The sequence below is a fragment of the Trichomycterus rosablanca genome, chromosome 2 (genome assembly GCF_030014385.1).
Source record: "Trichomycterus rosablanca isolate fTriRos1 chromosome 2, fTriRos1.hap1, whole genome shotgun sequence".
Lineage (NCBI taxonomy): Eukaryota > Metazoa > Chordata > Actinopteri > Siluriformes > Trichomycteridae > Trichomycterus > Trichomycterus rosablanca.
The window spans coordinates 21,912,853-21,926,433 of NC_085989.1; the positions used below are offsets into that span (position 1 = coordinate 21,912,853).

The window sequence follows — 13,581 nt, forward strand, 5'->3', positions numbered from 1 at the left end:
AGGTTTAAAATGTGATGGTGCATACATCGTAGTGAATTTATTATGTATTTACTCAAAAGGGTTCCAAATGTTGCGATATAGATTTTCACCTTCAAATGTGTACAAGTAAGTGTATTTTAGGAGAACTCCATTGTGTAATATATTATAGCCCCATTTGGCTGTTAATGAAAGGGCACAAGAATGCAAGGCAATTCATGAATTAAAGGATTTAAAACCATCCACCTTAAGAAAACAAGATTTTTTACTGTTAATTTTGTTTAACCATGATGTAAGCAGCAAGCATCAAGCATCTTGAAAAGTTTATATGAGCAGGGCTATTAATGAAGCACATCAGAGAACGCACACCGAGCTTTAGCTTGCAGAAAATTGAGAAAAGACACGATCTGTCAAACACTGAAATTTGATTATACTTTATTACCTTGTTGTGCATTTAATATCAGGTAATCTGAATGGAGGAGGAAACAGCCCACTGTAGTGCACAGTAAAGTACATGTTAACCCTACAGAATATGTCTGGAAACAAAATGTCTTTGCTCCACGCTGAGGTGTAAAAACTTTTCATTGCATGTTCTGTCATGGTAAGAAACTTGAAGTAAACGTTCAACTAAGAAGGCGGGAACCAGAGGGTAAACCCGCCAAGTGCTGCTCAGGATGATGGCGGCAAAGGTAGAGTCTTCCAGAGCTGGATACGATGGCAAAATGCAACAGTGGCACAAAATTCTCCTTCCACAGTAACCAATATTAAAAGGCACTTGGCTGGATGTTAACAAGGAATATGTTGGAGAGAGATGCCGATTTTCCCCCCAATGCAACCACGTTCCTCAAGAATAAAACGGTTCTGAAAAAAAACAAAAAACACACAAACAGAATGAGGAACTGCATCATTAGATTGTTCTAGTTCTATTATACGATTAAAAACTAGACATTACCTGCTTTCGGGACTACAGATCTCCGATTGGAATGATTTCTTCATTGATGAAAAACTCAATGGTCTCCTCTTCCCAGTCATCAACATTGCTGTCCAGTTCATCAGTGTCTACGCCTGAAAGAACAAAAACAATCCCAGGTTGTTTTTTTTATAATTAATTTAGATAAATATGCTCTAAATGCATTAAAGGTGCACAGATTAATTAATTTGGTCATAATTTTACAGTCAACTTGGCTTATACTTGCATATTTAAACATTAATCCCTGATGCACAAGCACAAGGGACTGGACCAGGGAAGCACCAGGGACCAGTGGATGTCAGTTTTTACTTTCCCACATTTAAGAACTATTACGTTTCGATGTAGGATGTTGTCACACTTGCGCTTAAGTCCGGTTAAATCAGATTCATGTTTGCTTTCCCCCTTGGTGAGATTTGTTTGGGTAGGTGTGAAGACACTAATCACACTTGGTTCTGGACGAAAACACACCCAAGTGGTCTCGATTTGGTCCCAAACAAACTCTTATGCAGTTCCTTGGGGTGAGAACGTGGTCTGACCCTGATCCGACCCAATTATCATGTGGTTGCACATTCTCAAGATTAGCTCCCCTCTTCTGCTCAGCTGTCACAAAGTCATTTTCAAGACGTACCCTCAGGGTGAATTCAGAATTCTGATGATGTAGTTTAGCCTGGTATATGGTCCAGATAATTACCACAGCTATAAACAAATGTCATCTCTGCCACTGCAGCATATTTTATTGCACAGAAACAGTTGAAATATACCAACCTCCTCTGAGCTCAAGGCGGAGAGGTTTCTGCTCCTGATACATCTTCGTTGCAGCTTCACGGAACTTACGATACTCCTCCATCATTGAACGCCTCTTGTCGACCAGTTCCTGAATAGAAGATCACAGTGAAGTCAGTAGGCTGGATCCACACACATGATAAAAACCCACAAAAATCCCAGAAGAGATATTAAACAGTCCTCTACCTTTGATGCCTTGGACTGGCTGAGACGATCTTTCTGCTCAAAGATCTTGGAGTATTTCTTCAGATCCTTCTTAATGACCTGGTAAGATCAGTAAGAACAGAGATGAGTGCTTTCCTAGAAGGAGCAGTGGTTTCAAAAGCAGAACTTGTGAGCGTGCGTTCCATCATTACCTTGATCTGCTCCTGTGAGAGCAGAGAGTGTGGACGAGGCCTCCAGAGCAGCTGGCAGAAACGGTCTTTGTTGTTCTTCTGTAGCAAGCGTCCTTGAAATGTCCATAGCCAGTAGGCATTATCTACCTGCATGTACAAACGTTTACATTTAGAGGGTGGAATTTTTTAAACATGAATTTTATGAGTTAATTTCAGAAGAGAGATTTAAAAGACCTTGTGACTCCACCAGGATACAGAGGTCACCACAAATCTGCCAGTTGGGTCCCATTCTACATCAGAGGCCATGTAATGCTCAGCAATGTTCATCAAGGTGCAGTCTGATGTGTCTACGAATGCCAGGGCGCCATTCATGCTGTCAATGATAAATCAAATAAACAGGTAAGTAAAGATAAGTGATTTTTTTCTAGTTGTCGTGACAGGTTTATAAAAAAGACTGTGTGTGACTGCCAGCCCTGCCAACCTTATACAAAGGTACTGACCCTTGTAGGTGCAATCATCAGCATTTTATTGTTGCTACGGTTACAAACAAGGTTAAAAAACATACAACAAGTGGATTGTATGTCAGAGAAAACTGCACCTAAGAAAAGGGCTGGGCAATAAAACGGTTTCAAAACGTATCGCGATAAACTTTCTCGATTACAATGATAAGCTTTTAGTTTCGTTATTTTCGTTTTATTTTTCTGCCTCACTAGAGCTGAAAAGCCATAGAAAGCAGCCTGATCACACAGCAGGTAGGGTTGCCGTAAAGCCGGCACAATAGCCAATCAGGCTGCATGCTGAATTACACAAGGCAAAGAATAGCGCCTAAACAGAAGCAAGCTAGGAAGATGGCCAGTGGAGAGAACCTTAAAAGCAAATAAGAAAGCGAAGGTGAGCTGTCTGCTCTCTGTGACATTGTTCCAAAAAAAGGGGGATTATTAACCAGCCATCAAGCAGTGGAGTTGCTTTTAAGCAAGTCAGCTATGGCATCTTTTTCTGCCGTTACCGCGTATGGAACAAAGACAAAAAGGCACCATGACATAGCAGCCGTCACCTGTTTCATGGCTAAGGACGTAATGACTGAGAATAGTCCACCAACCAAAACATCCAACCAACAGCGCCCTGTGACCACTGATGAAGGTTTAGAAGATGACCAACTCAAACAGCAGCAATAGGTGAGCGATCGTCTCTGACTTTACGTCTACAAGATGGACCAACTAAGTAGGAGTGTCTAATAAGCTTCCTGTAGCTGCACACATTCAGTTTAAAACACTGATGCTCACCTACAAAGCCAAAAATGGACCAGCCCCAAGCTACCTTCATGGTCTAATCAAACCCCGCTCTGTACCACGCAACCTCCGAGCCTCTAGTCTCGCTCGACTTGATCCTCCACCCAGGACTAAAGGAAGAGAAGCATCAAGGCTCTTCTCTGTTCTAGCACCCAAGTGGTGGAATGAACTTCCTCTGTCTGTCCGAACATCTGAGTCTCTTGCTGTCTAAAAACGATTAAAAACCCACCTTTTTACTAAACACTTAAGCTGACTTGTACTTATTTACTAACATTTTTTTTCCATTTCCAAAAAAAAACAAAAAAAAAAACACTTTGGTTCTAACAGGTTTCAGCAGATTCGTGTTCTTTGACTGTTGTTTACTAAAACTTGAGAAATGAAATGTTTACTATGAAAGCACTTCTGTAAGTCGCTCTGGATAAGAGCGTCTGCTAAATGCAGAAAATGAAAATGCAGAAAATGTAATAAAGTGGACAGTAAGTGGACACAGTGTTTTAAAACTCCATCAGCGCTGCTGTGTCTGATCGCCCCAGACCAGCACAACACACGCTAACACACCACCACCATGTCATTGTCACTGTAGTGCTGAGAATCATCCACCACCTAAATAATACCTACTCTGTAGTGGTCCTGCGGGGTCCTGACCATTGAAGGGTACAGGGTAAAAGCAGGTGAAAAAGGTATGTCGAGAAATAGATGGACTACAGTCAGTAATTGTAGAACTACAAAGTGCTTCTATATGATAAGTGGAGCTGATAAAATGGACAGTGAGTGTAGAAACAAGGAGGTAGTTTTAATGTTATGGCTGATCAGTGTATATATATATATGATAAAATTTTTGGCCATATCGCCCAGCTCTACTAAGGCATAGGGCATTATGACTCCTAATACCTGGATGTAGCAAAATGTAGCTGTTTGACAGGTTTTATTTCCAGCTATTAGCTTTTCTATAAATACATGTTAATATTTCTACATGTAAATACACGTTCATAGTACATACCTCCTCAATCCAGCCAAGACCAAGAACTGACCCTGGGGGCTCCAGAAAATGCTGTTGGCCTGCTGCTTGTCAAACATTTCTGAAACAGCGAACAATTCAGGTTCTCTAATGAGCTTCCCAAAAACAAATAAGAAAATCAGTACCAAGCACATGGAAGACACTTACTAATCAAGTCGATTTTGCCATTGCTCTTGACGTGGTAAAACGATGCGTTGATCCTGGGGGATTCACCATGTAGCACTGCAAACCTGCTGCCATTAGGTTCCCAGGCAAAGGCAATGATGCCCTCTGTAACAAACAAAGCATTAAACATAAACCTAGAGCAGGAGACAAAGACACAAATCTTATCAGGCGTGGTATTTTCCTCACCCTTCATCTCCACCACATCTACAGGAACCTGCTTCTCACGCATCCTGAAGATCTCAAAGTTTGTGACAATTCCCTAAGACAAAGAAAACAACAAAGAGTTGAGCTCAAATCTTATTTCTTTTTCTACAAGCTCTAGGACGAGCACTGTGACTTCAATACCTGTGTTCCTTTAGGAGTTCTGTCCACCTTTACACACAGATAGTCCCCATTTTTCTGCCAGTGAAGCTTGCAGTCCACCACGTTAAACAGGTTTCGTACTCGGATCTCATTCCTGGATGGAAGCTGCATGAGGGTCACCCTCGCTGGGATATCTTTGTCCTCGGGAACCCAGAACGCAATAATGTTGTCACCAGGGGACCAGGAGAAATCTCTGTAAATAATTGACATAAATGTTACATGTTTTAGATCTTCCAAATGCAGCTTTTAAATGATCAGTCCATTTATTACTTATTTATTAGGATTTTAACATCATGTTTTACACACTTTCATTACACAAGATTCATCAGTTCACAAGTTTAATGTCAAACACAGTCAAGTAAAATTTAGCATCTCCAATTCACCTCACTTGCATGTCTTTGGACTGTGGGAGGAAACCAGCGCTCCTGGAGGAAAACAGGACCTTCGACCTGGGGATCGAACCCAGGACCTTCCTGCTGTGAGGCGACAGTGCTACACACTGAGCCATCATGCTGCCCCCAGTCCATTTATTAAGATAAAGACTTGTTCAAAATGTAATTGCCATTCTAAACCTGGTTTTCACCCATGGCAGTAACAACTGTAACGTTTGCAATAACTTGCCATAAGTATTTTACATCACTGTGGAAAAACTTCAACCCACTCTTCTTCACTTTTTAATTTTAATTCAGCTACATTACAGTATTTGAGCATAGACCACCTGTTTAAAGTCTTGCTACAACATCTTAATGAGATTAAAGAAAAGTACCCCAGACCTTCACACTGTTATCACTATTTATGACGGTTGGTATGATGTTCTTAATGTGAAATGTGGTGCACATCTTTATCCCAGATGTTTTGGGGGTCATCTAGATGTTTTTTGGCAAACATGAGATGATGCTTTGGTCAGCAGGTGTTTTAAACCTTGCGACTCTACCATGGATGCTATTTTAGTCGGGTGTTTTTACTGAGGTAAGTGAGGCCTGCAGTTTCTCAGATGTTTGTCTGGGTTTTTTTTGGTAAAATTATGGTAGGTCTGCCACTCCTGGAAGGTTTACCACTGTTCCGAGGTTTCTCCATTTGTGGATAATGGCTCTCACTGTGGTTTTGTGTCTGTATTTGAATCTCTTTAGAACGTGACATAATGTGCAGCTTTTTAAGACCTTTGTACATAAAATTACATAAACTCATTTATTCATGGCACACATAAGCACTGCCTTTCTTGCACCAGACATGATCCATATGGTCAAACCAGATTTGATTTGGCACTCCATAGAACTGTGTCGCAGCTCTCAAGGTCTATCCAAATTTCTTCTGGTGTATTCCAGTTAACCTTTCCAGTGCTTTCTGGTCAAAAAATGTCAGGCCAATAAGTTCTTAGTTAGGTGATTTTATGGTTGCCATTGACGCATTTGTCCTGATAAAATTGCTATGGCCTCTAGACTGAACTTTAGGCTTACTCCTGTAGCCAGGCAAGTTTGCTTATGCGGCGTAAGTTTGGAACTTTAGGACAATACTCCCAGTGGTGTCTCTAGCTTTTGTGACAGCTCCTTAGTTTTCACACTTTGAACACTTGAATCTCTGGATGTTGTTTAATTAACACATCACAGCTGAAGCAAATTACAGCTGGTTATTGATTCCCTAAGGTTTAATTATCTATAACCCAGGTCATACATACTAGCAATAGGTTTAAAGATTAGCAATATTATGTGATGGTTGAATGATTGTGACATGGCAGTATTAACAAAATATCATACTACTTTAAAATACACCATTGGTTTTCTTTCATATGATGTTTAATTGTAATGATGACTTTATTTACAGTAACATCTAGCTTAGGAGAAAAGATTAGTTATGAATCCGAAATTTATTTGGGGGCAACTGTAATGTGCCAAACCAATGTAGACAACACATGGCAGCCGAGCACCTCCAAAATAATGCACACAACAATAAAATACATCTGATTTAAATACTTATAATTATTAACTTACTTTATCCCATTTATCTTCAGACTCTTCTTATCCAGCAGTCCCATTGACTAAAAGAAAGCAAAATGTCTTTATTTAGTTCACAGCCACATAAGTATGCAAAATAAAACTGACTTTAAAAAAATGAAGATACCATGTAATTGTTTACTAAAATAAGTTTCCTTCATGTTTAACATGTGATACTTACAGGTGTTTCATAAATGCTTAGAGTATCCTGAGTCATTCTTGCAAAGAACTTGCCATCTGGACTCCACCTTTAATTAAAAAAAAAAAAGTCAAATTATTATAACCAAATAAAATCTGAAACAAATTTGCTCAAAAACTGTTTAAATGTACTTACTTGAAGATTGGCCAATGAGCAGAGCTCTCACAATGGAAACCTCTCTTTTTCTGGCCGGTCAGAACATCCCAGATGATGATGGCTTGTGGGTCATCTTTCGTGTCCATAAGGGGACTGAATGTAACCACATACCTGCAAAGAATTAGGATATCAGTAGCAGCATAAACTACACAGTTTGCCAACTTGCAAACGAGGATAGAAATGCATCGGGAAACAGAGCAGTGTGATTGAAAGTGTCACGGAACAGGATGCTGTAATCAGCGGGTTAATCACAAAGACCCTTTATAAATATTCATACACATTCATTAAAGCCATGAATGACATTCAATTATTTAAACATCTTTTTCAACAATATGCTGTGAAACATTGGCCAAAGATCAGGAAAACTCACATTTTAATAAAGATTTAAAAGCAAGTTTTGGGTTTTGACACAGCTGGCTAAATTGTAAAATGAGGTGTGTGTTATAGGAAGACTATGAAATATACACCGATTAGACATAACATTATGACCACCTTCCTAATATTGTGTTGTTCCCTCTTTTGCTGCCAAAACAGCCCTGCAACTGTGATGCACTGTGTATTCTGACACCTACTATAAGAACCAGCATTAACTTCTTCAGTAATTTGAGCTACAGTAGCTCGTCTGTTGGATCGGACCACACGTGCCAGCCTTCACTCCCCACGTGGAAACACTGAGCCCTGGCCGCCCATGATCCTGTCACCGGTTTACCTCTGTTCCTTCCTTGGACCACTTTTGATAGATACTGACCACTGCAGATCGGGAGCACCCCACAAGAGCTGCAGTTTTGGAGATGCTCTGACCCAGTTGTCTAGCCGTCACAATTTGGCCCTTGTCAAACTCACTCAAATCCTTACGCTTGTCCATTTTTCCTGCTTCTAACACATCAACTTTAAGGATAAAATGTTCACTTGCTGCCTAATATATCCCACCTACTAACAGGTGTTGTGATAAAGAGATAATCAGTGTTATTCACTTCACCTGTTAGTGGTCAGTGTTATGCCTGGTCGGTGTAATTAACTTAATCATTACCATATAACACCAAGTTAATTAAACTTCAAGGATATCAATCTGTTTAATTTGGAAACATAAACAATTGTAAATCAATTTTACCTACTTTGGTGCAAATGAAATTAATGAAAGCAACAACAGGTGCTCTGGAGAGGGCACAGCAAGACCCCCAAAAAGGGGAATGGTTTTGCAGGTGGTGGCTACAGATAATTACTCTCTCCTTATTCTCCCTGAATGATTCTTCTCTAGTTTTGCTAGTGTCCTTGTCACTACTGCTAGCATGAACAGGTTGCACAGGTGGTGCGGCTCCTCCAGTACGGCACATCTAAACGTGTCGTCGCAAGAAGGTTTGCAGCACAGTCTCAAGAACATAGAGAAGATGCCAGAACATGGGCAGTTACATGAGAAGAGCTGAAAATGGGTGTAGAAGAGCATCAACCTAGCAGCAGGGCAAATATATGCTGCCCTACAAATCACCTCTAGCAGTGCAACTACTGCTGTGCAAGTTTCTGACCTATCTGTCAGAAACAGGCAGCATGAGGGTACAATATCCTCTAGTGGAACCTGTGCTCACAGCAGAGCACCGTGCAAAATTGGCATTTGCCAGAGAACACTAGAATTGGCAAGTTTGCCACTGCTGCTCTATTTTCTTCACAGATGAGAGCAGGTTCACACTGAGCATGTGAAATGGTTGCATAAATGTTGTGCTGCCTGCACCATCATCCAGCATGACCAGTTTGGCAGAGGGTCAGTGATGGTCTGGAGAGGCATATCCTTGGAGGGTGGCATGGCGAGGCCCTCACGTTCCCTGAATACAAATAAAAACCTCTGGAACATTATCCAAGTATCAGTGCATTAGACACCACTAAGTAGCTCCACAGGCTCTCCAGGAGCTCAGTGATGCCCTGATTCAGGAAGGTGGGAGGACACCATCTGCTGTCACATCAGGCACATGGGGGCCATACACACTACAGAATCACATTATAAGCTTGATTTCGGTGGGATTTTGAATCCAGACCTCAGTGGGTTGATTTTGGTTTCCATTGATTGTTGTTACATCATTTTGTTCTCAACAATTTACACAATTCATATTAGTAAAGATTTTCAACTTGAATCTTTAGTTAATTGAGATCCGATGTGTCTGTCCCTCAGCTGTTAAGAATCTATATCAACAAGCTCCTAACTTAATCAGTACAAGAGGACTTTATTGGTTCTACAAACCTCTCACAAGGGGAAAAGTCTATTAGCTGGACTCCCTGGTGGCTGAACCTCTGAATCTGTTTGAACTTCTCACCACCCCACAAGGCAATACCTCTCTGATGAAACGTGGCAAGGTAAGTGCCTTTAGGAGACCAGCGCACATATGTTTCCGTCCACCGCTGAAAGACACACACACAAATATTCTTTTAAGTATTTGACCTCACTTGTCTTTTTATTAAAATTTGTTAGAAGATCTAAATCATTTAAATGAGACAAATCAGCAAAAGTAGAAGAAACTAAAAAGGGGGCCACTATAGTACTGTGTAAATATTTGAAAGACAGAACATGATAATGTGTTCGAGAAAAGCAGAAAGTTTAAAGATTTCTTACAGCTCTCTCCTCCACTTCAATAGGTTCCTTGACATCGTTGGAGAAAATGCCAGTCTTCTCACCAGAATCATAGATCACACTGTACTGATCACGACAGTCGGAATCCTCCATCCAGTGACGCAAATTTCCCTGTGGAGTATTGTATTAAAGACAATCTGTATATGCAGACACTGGTAACAATTCTGCTACTGATGTACTAGTCCCTTTAATTTTTTTGTGACTAGTTTCATTTTCCCCCTTATTTTTAGAATAGTTTTAGTCTTATTCTTAAAGAATGTACTTTGTAATAAAATATAAAACATCAGATGTAACAAGTCTTTTAACATTCTGTACAAAAGGCACTTACAAAGTCTTTGAAGGGCTGCTTCTCAGGAGGTTCCCATTCATCACTGATCGTCATGTACCTGAATAAAATCAGAAACCATTTATTTAAACCAGCACTTCCCCAATTACATCAAAATATACTGTGCAACAAAATGCATCCAACAACAATTTTTTCTACAGGTTCCAAATTTATTAGGACATACTTGTCAAAATCGGTAAATAAGTTGACTCGAAATGTATGCTGTTTGTCCAACTTGTAGCCATCAGCGTTCTTCACAGCTTCGTGTGCATGACTTGGAACAGAGTACTCCAGAAAGATGTACCTAGAAAACAACCAGAATGCATGAAGGGTTGATTCATCATGACAGGTTTATTATGTATGATTATTACAAATTCTTAGCTAATGATATTATAATGACATATAATAACTAAGTTTAACAACAGAATTGTTTCTCTTTCCCCATCATGCCAGTCACATTAATTGTAATTGTAACCCCATTCCCCAATAAGTTAATATGTTTGATAAAATGTAACCAAAAAAATATGTAATTTGTTAATTCTCTTTAATTCTTTTTTAACTGACAAAAGTAGAAAGAAAAGATTTCCAATGTTTTCACTGATCAACTTCATTGTATTTTGTAATATAAACATATTAAGAATTTAGGCCAGCAACACAATAAAAAAAAGTTGAGACAGAGGGATGTTCAGCACTGTGGTCCATCACCTTTCCTATTAATGAGACACTGGAGACACTAATTGTTGCAGTTTTGCAAGTAGGATTTTTCTCTATTCTTGCTTGATACAAGACTTCAGCTGCTGAACAGTCAGTGGTCGCCACTGTCTTATTCTCCTCATCATGACGCTCCAAACATTTTCAATAGGAGACAGATTTAGACTGCAGGCAGGTCAGTCAAGCACACACACTCTAACAATTAATGTCTTCAGTTCCCAAACCATTTTTCTCTCATTATCACAAAGCTAAACATGCCTCTGTTCCAGTGTGTTCCAGGCATCAAATTCTAAATTTGTTTATACATTACATCATTAAAAGAAAGTACTTTAGAAACTCCAGCAACTGGAACTGGATTACTGCTTCATACACTGTGGAAATCATGTGCAGACTTAAAGAATAAAAGCAGGGCTTAGGAAAGCATTGAGAAATAGCTTTACTGGTTCTCTTATGCTGCAAGCAGCAAGTCAGTGCAACCGCTAATGCAGAGCATAATTTGACTCTACTTAGGACTAATCAGTAGGCACTGTGGCATGACAGCAATACATAAGACTGGTGCAACAATGAGAATGTAGGTGGAACCCAAGAAAGAAGAAAAATGAAATCATCAAGAAGTGGGTGTGTCCATCTCCTAGTCAAGCAGTCAACTTTTTATCTACCCTTTAGTCTTGCCATCTGCTTCTGGGTAATATTCATTGGTGATTTTGCCAAACTTGGAGAAGATCTTGTGAATGACATTCTTGAGTTTCTCTAGACGATCCGGTCCAACTTGAGGAACATTGTCAATGACAATGACGGAGTCAATGCCATCAGCTTCTTGAGGTTTCTCCCTGAGAATATCTTCCAGTAGCTCTGCGAGTGGCACAAAAAAACATTTATTTTAGATTTATTAGGAATCAAACAGACTTGTGATCAAATATACATGCTGTGGCAGCTCTACGTTAGGGTGCTAAACTATTAATCAGAAAGTTGCTGGTTTAAGCTTCACTACAGTAAGGTTGCCATTATTGGCCCGTTGACCAAAGCCCTTAGCCTTGGATTATATTAATTAACAATAGTAAGTCATAAATGTAAATGTACATGCCATCAAGGAAATGTTCAGAAAAAATTACTACACTGTTTTATGTTTAATATGTTTTATATTTAAGCTTTCACTTTGGCATTATTCAAGCCAAATAAATTCCTAAATTACATATCATATACTACTATAATAAATGTACTATTTAATGCCTAGTACAACACACAGGTCTAACAATATTATAAAACACTAGTTTACTCCAGCCAAGTTTGCTGTGTGACAAAATGACAGTTATATGACTTGACATGATTTTAATCCATCCTATTTTAACTATAATCAAACAGCACCTGCTGTTGACAGCTGTCAAAATAATAACAAAACAAATTATATTCTTTATGTTTTATGTTTATGCTTTATGTTACTATGCGGCTCATGTCTGTCAGCTTGGTACAAAGGAAGCTAACTAACAATTATTCATCTATGAAGCACCACTCAGGCTAGCTTAGCTGTTAGCCTGCAACTGCAAGACTGCAAGCTTTTGTCCTCCATCGCTAAAATAGCTAACAAATATAAGTTAACTGATCCATAACAGTATGCAGCTACTTAGTTATTCATACACCATATGATTTAAAACCTAAGTAGTTATTCAGCTCAGAAACTACTACTACGGCTTAACATTAACATATTGTGAAAGCATTTAACCGGCAGCTAACTAGTGTAACGGACGGAGTTTGATGCTAACAGGCCCATCCTCCCTACTATTGTGCACTACGTAGGGTATTAAGAAACCGCCTCCACCCTCTACCTAGGTCACTACATGTACAACAAGACACGATTTGGGATTCATCCACAAGTTGTGGCCTTATGTTAGGCTGAATAAAAAAAACGACTGTTAGCTACATAGCATAGCAACCCAGAAGGCAGAGAAAGTATATGCAATATATTTGCGCAAGGCTCTTTTAAGTTTACTGCGCTCTATAAATTGACTTGCAATAATATTTTGCTACAACTACTTGGGTATTAGCGGGCCTCAATACAGCCGAATGATTTTCCCGAGGCGACCTACCCTGATCACTGATGTCATCCACGAAATCCTCGGGATCGCTGAATGAGGGCTCCTCGCCGTCATCAAACTCCACTTCAGCCTCCATGTCCTCCGTACCTCTCATCGAAAAGTCGTCTTTAGGGTGGATTAATGCGTCCCGCTAATTTTAATGATCGTAATCCAGAGGCTTTACTCGCAGGACCATGTGCGCTACAGCCGGCGCTAACCACCTAGCGAGGAGAAAAGGAACAAGCCATGTGTGCGAAACCGGCTTCACAGTTCTTAACCTAAAATAATAACGCACATGTATCTAGGTTACAACTATAAAACAAAGCACAATATGTGAAGTTAATCACATTTAAAAATGCATTTTGGTTTGTTTTAATGATTACGTACAGAAAAAATGCTTGTATGAATCTTAGGCAAACAAGTCTCCCCCCCCCTATTTAACTTGGTTTATCCCGGTATAGGCTCGCTTCCTGTTCGTCTGGGTAAACGCGCGACGAAGCCGTGTGGATTCTTCGATTTACACATCATATCCACAGGAAAGAATAGGCGTGGAGATGATTTGAAAATCAGTACATGTGAGCACAACTGGTCACGTTGGAGCGGAACGTACT

At 39.8% G+C, this 13,581-nt stretch overlaps 1 protein-coding gene across 1 annotated transcript; it reads right to left on the reverse strand.

The window, feature by feature from the left end:
- Nucleotides 1-394: 394 nt before the first annotated feature.
- Nucleotides 395-13,188, reverse strand: eif3ba (eukaryotic translation initiation factor 3, subunit Ba). The gene is made up of 19 exons (XM_063012538.1): nucleotides 12,983-13,188; nucleotides 11,558-11,750; nucleotides 10,372-10,491; nucleotides 10,191-10,248; nucleotides 9,845-9,973; nucleotides 9,476-9,633; nucleotides 7,225-7,356; nucleotides 7,072-7,138; nucleotides 6,888-6,934; nucleotides 4,882-5,092; nucleotides 4,723-4,795; nucleotides 4,519-4,641; nucleotides 4,354-4,432; nucleotides 2,299-2,437; nucleotides 2,086-2,211; nucleotides 1,916-1,993; nucleotides 1,712-1,820; nucleotides 929-1,041; nucleotides 395-837 (listed from the first exon to the last, which is right to left on the reverse strand). Exons 1-18 carry the CDS (start codon nucleotides 13,083-13,085, stop codon nucleotides 941-943), a joined length of 2,046 nt encoding a protein of 681 aa, XP_062868608.1. The 5' UTR covers nucleotides 13,086-13,188; the 3' UTR covers nucleotides 395-837; nucleotides 929-940.
- Between the last annotated feature and the right edge of the window lie 393 nt (nucleotides 13,189-13,581).